Source organism: Morone saxatilis, unplaced genomic scaffold (genome assembly GCF_004916995.1).
Source record: "Morone saxatilis isolate NCDOM2014 unplaced genomic scaffold, NCSU_SB_2.0 Contig10, whole genome shotgun sequence".
Lineage (NCBI taxonomy): Eukaryota > Metazoa > Chordata > Actinopteri > Moronidae > Morone > Morone saxatilis.
Genome location: NW_023339652.1, coordinates 12,454,960 through 12,458,619, shown reverse-complemented (window position 1 = coordinate 12,458,619; position 3,660 = coordinate 12,454,960). Strand labels below are relative to the sequence as shown.

The following is a 3,660-nucleotide window of genomic DNA, read 5'->3' as shown; positions in this document are numbered from 1 at the left end:
GGCCGACGGACGCCCCGCCGCGACGCGCCACCAACATGCTCACCCGGGTCAAGTCCGCCGTGGCCGGGTTCATGGGTGGAATCATGGCCGGGGGCAGCTCCGGCGGAGGGGGCAACACTGGTTCCGAGCTGCCGATGAAATTCCCATATATGAGACCTCAGTTCCTTGGACTGTCCCTGGATGAGATCGAGTGCTCCGCGGACCACATAGCTCGGCCCATCCTCATCCTGAAGGAAACTAGGAGATTACCGTGGGCCACCGGATACGCTGAGTAAGTAACCCGACGGCAGCTGTTCACAAAGCGGCTCTTTTTGGAAAGTGGCATCACAGTTGCATTAAATACATAAAGCCTCTGAGTGTTGTGGAGGCCCCAAGTGCTTCCAGGTGATCACTGCTCCTTCTCGGGCAGGTATAGCTGGAAAGCACTGCACCTGTTGTTGTTGTTGGCCGACAGCCCTCTCCACCATGGCTTTGGATCCTTCCTTTTGCATTGCACTCACCCCACGCTTTGTGTCAAATTTATATTGCATGCTGCCAAATGGATGACAAGCCCAAACACATTTTTGACATGCAAGAGGATGATGCACCTTCCAGAGGCAGCAGCACATATGACTGGGTTTCTATTTTTGTCTGGCATGTTAATAGCCTGCAGATATACTGAACCAGTTGCAAAAAAAAAAAAGATGCAACCTCACATTCTGGCTCCAGACCGCTGACTGGTTTTAAATGCAGCTACGTTTGTTGCTGTCATTGCTGCCTCTGTCAGCATCTAGAAAGTACAGCAGAGAACCATCTGTGCTCTTGTAGTCATGTCACATTTTACATAGCAGTTTGCGCAGACACTCCTCCACAAGTCTTATATAAAAGCTTTGAGGAACCCAGGATGCTGAGGTTTGCTGCTGAGAAAGGAGCACAAACTCAAATTGTTACACAGAGTAAATGCCAGCAGTCAGTTTCTGAGCGAGTGTGTCTTCTGTTATTAGTTCACCACTATTGTACACAGCAGACATCCCATTGTGTGTGTCTGTTTCATTCTTTTGAATGAACAGTATCTCAGAAACAATATCTGACAGACACATTAAACCCCCCGACACAGCTTCCTCCTGACACAGAATACATGATATGATGACATTCACACATTTGTATAACACTGAGGAAAAGATGTCAAAATAAAAGCCATCAAAAGTCTTTTAGCGACAGTCAGTCTCACTTGATCAGCTGTGCATCCGCTATGTTTGTTTGCACCCTCTCTCCAACCCCACCCTGGCATCAGTAATGTGTGTGGTTTACATTTCACAGTAAGATAATCTGGAGTAGTTACCAAGGAACAAATCTAAGAACAGGATGCCACTGGAGAAACTGTGCTAGAATCACTGATACTATTAATAAACCATTGTCTGATATCTGTGAATCTACCTCCTTTATGTCCCTAGTACATATATATCATTATAGTTGTGCCTTCTTAAGCAAGGTGGTGCATCATACTGAATTGCTAGTAGAAATGCGTCATACCGACACATGCCATTTCTGTGCCTAATAGTGCAGATTATAATTGGAATATTCCAACATATTTCTCTCTCTCTCTTTAACACACACATACAGAGTAACCACTGATACTCAGAGCAGGCGTGCGGTGTCTCTATGGGACCGGTGTGGTTAATGAGTTCAGCTCGTGTCAGCATTTATCTGTAATTAAAGCCTTCCATGTTGTCATTACAGCAGCCATGTTGGCTCTTTTCCAGATTTGTTTTTGGAATAAAGGTAAATCCGAGACAGTTTAAAGTCATTTAGTCAAATCTTTAGTCGCAGTGCTCATAATTCAACGTTCACTAAACGCCTTCATGAACTGCGATTGTCCAATCATAGCTTAGCAGCAGTAACTAGCCAGTATAGCATTGTGTATGAGCTGGTCCTGGATGCACTACTTTATGGTTAAGAGGAACGCTAGCAGCTTGTTACCTTAAATAGCATTATGTTCATTAAACACCTTTTTTCTCTTTATAACAGTAAAATGCTTGAAAATCAATCAATCACTTGTCCCAGTATTTAAGCTTATAATAGCTTGAATGAAACAATAGTCTGATACTTACAACTTATCATTATTGTGCTTATATTTACTAGGACTATAGGACTAGCTCTGCACTGCAATACAAGAATTTTAATATCTTCTACAGTATTTGGATCAAAAACTGGTCAGGATTCTGACTTTTTGTCTGGAATGCGCAGCTTTAACCTCAGTCTTTCAGCATGATATCGTGTTTGCAGCCATAAAGTGCTTACTCTTTGACAGTGTTCTCGTTTAAGTCGAGTCAAGTGGAATCATTAGTTTAATTAGCTAGTTAGCTACAGCTAATGAAATCAGCCAGCGACAAGAGTTGTTTTTCAGCCGGTAAATTTGATGATCGCAGGCTAGAAACGAGAGGCTGCTTTTGTGTACCTGTCTGAAACCAAGGACCCATTGTTTCAAACATAGATTTTCCACCGTTATAGTTTTTAGTCTGACTACAGGCTACATATTGAAGGATATATCAAAACCCATCAATTGCTACATCCCATATACACACAATTTTACAGTTGTATTTGTCTTTGCTCATATATTAAGGTGGTATTGCAATCATGACCAAACCCCTCAAGAAAAACTACTAAATCTGGACTTTCTGGAAGGCTGTTTTAGTATTTAACTTGTAGCTCTTTTTCTGTTATTGCTCCTTTGATGAGTTAAACAGAGGCAAAGCTATAAACCATTGTGCTTCGCCAAATAATTATCTCATCCTCGGGGCCAATGTCTGGCCCAGAATCTGTTGCCGAGGGAAGAGAAACAAAGGGGGCATTAAATGTTTGACAATGGAGGGGGAAATTAGGTTTTGTTCCTAATGGGAGGAAAGCTAATTGTTCAGAATGGAACAAAAATTTGATTGGCAGGGAAACAAAATGACTATTATTCTTCCTACATATGGCAAAATCAGGACAAATTAGATGCAAGAGTACTTTGAACCATACACAGCAGCAGCTGCACCTACCATGAATTAGCACAGAGCGATGCACTATTGATTTAACCTATTAAATGCACTACAGTCATGAAGGATGATTGTTTTTGCTAGAGAGCAACCATCAGAGTTGTAAAACCAGCAGGACATGATCATACCACACACACACACACACACACACACACACACACACACACACAGGTCATCACATTACTGTGTTTGTTGACAGCAGATTACACAGAGCAGACAGACTTCCTGGACTTATGTGTATCAACAAGCTCAAAAGCGGTCGATGCGTCAGAGTGTTTTATGACCGAGGGCATTTTCTACTGTAATTGTGGGTGCAGTGGTAACATATATTAGGTTTGAAAGCAGAGCTGAGTAATCAGTGGGAAGCCCAGCCCTCTGCAAGTAATTGATTTTGTAATGCATGCATGGTGAATGACATATTAAAACCAAAGTAGGGTCAGTTTCAGCTCAGCTCAGAAGATTCCTACAGTTCGACAATACTAGCGAGACTAATGACTAATAGTCTGAATGTAGTAATAACAAGAATCTTTATGATTGATGAAGATTATGAAGAAGACTGAGTCATTCTTTCCGTACCCTTCCTCAACGGTCCCCTTCTCTTTCTTGAAACCCGGAGAGTATTGTCATCATCTTCTTCATGTTC

General features: G+C 42.2%; 1 protein-coding gene across 1 annotated transcript in view; it reads left to right on the top strand.

The window, feature by feature from the left end:
- Nucleotides 1-3,660, top strand: part of LOC118341741 (protein phosphatase 1H-like) — a gene marked incomplete at its 5' end in the record, with an annotated part of 21,452 nt that continues 17,792 nt past the window's right edge. The window contains 1 exon segment of the mRNA XM_035680088.1: nucleotides 1-271. Within this exon segment, the coding sequence (XP_035535981.1) occupies nucleotides 36-271 (236 nt within the window).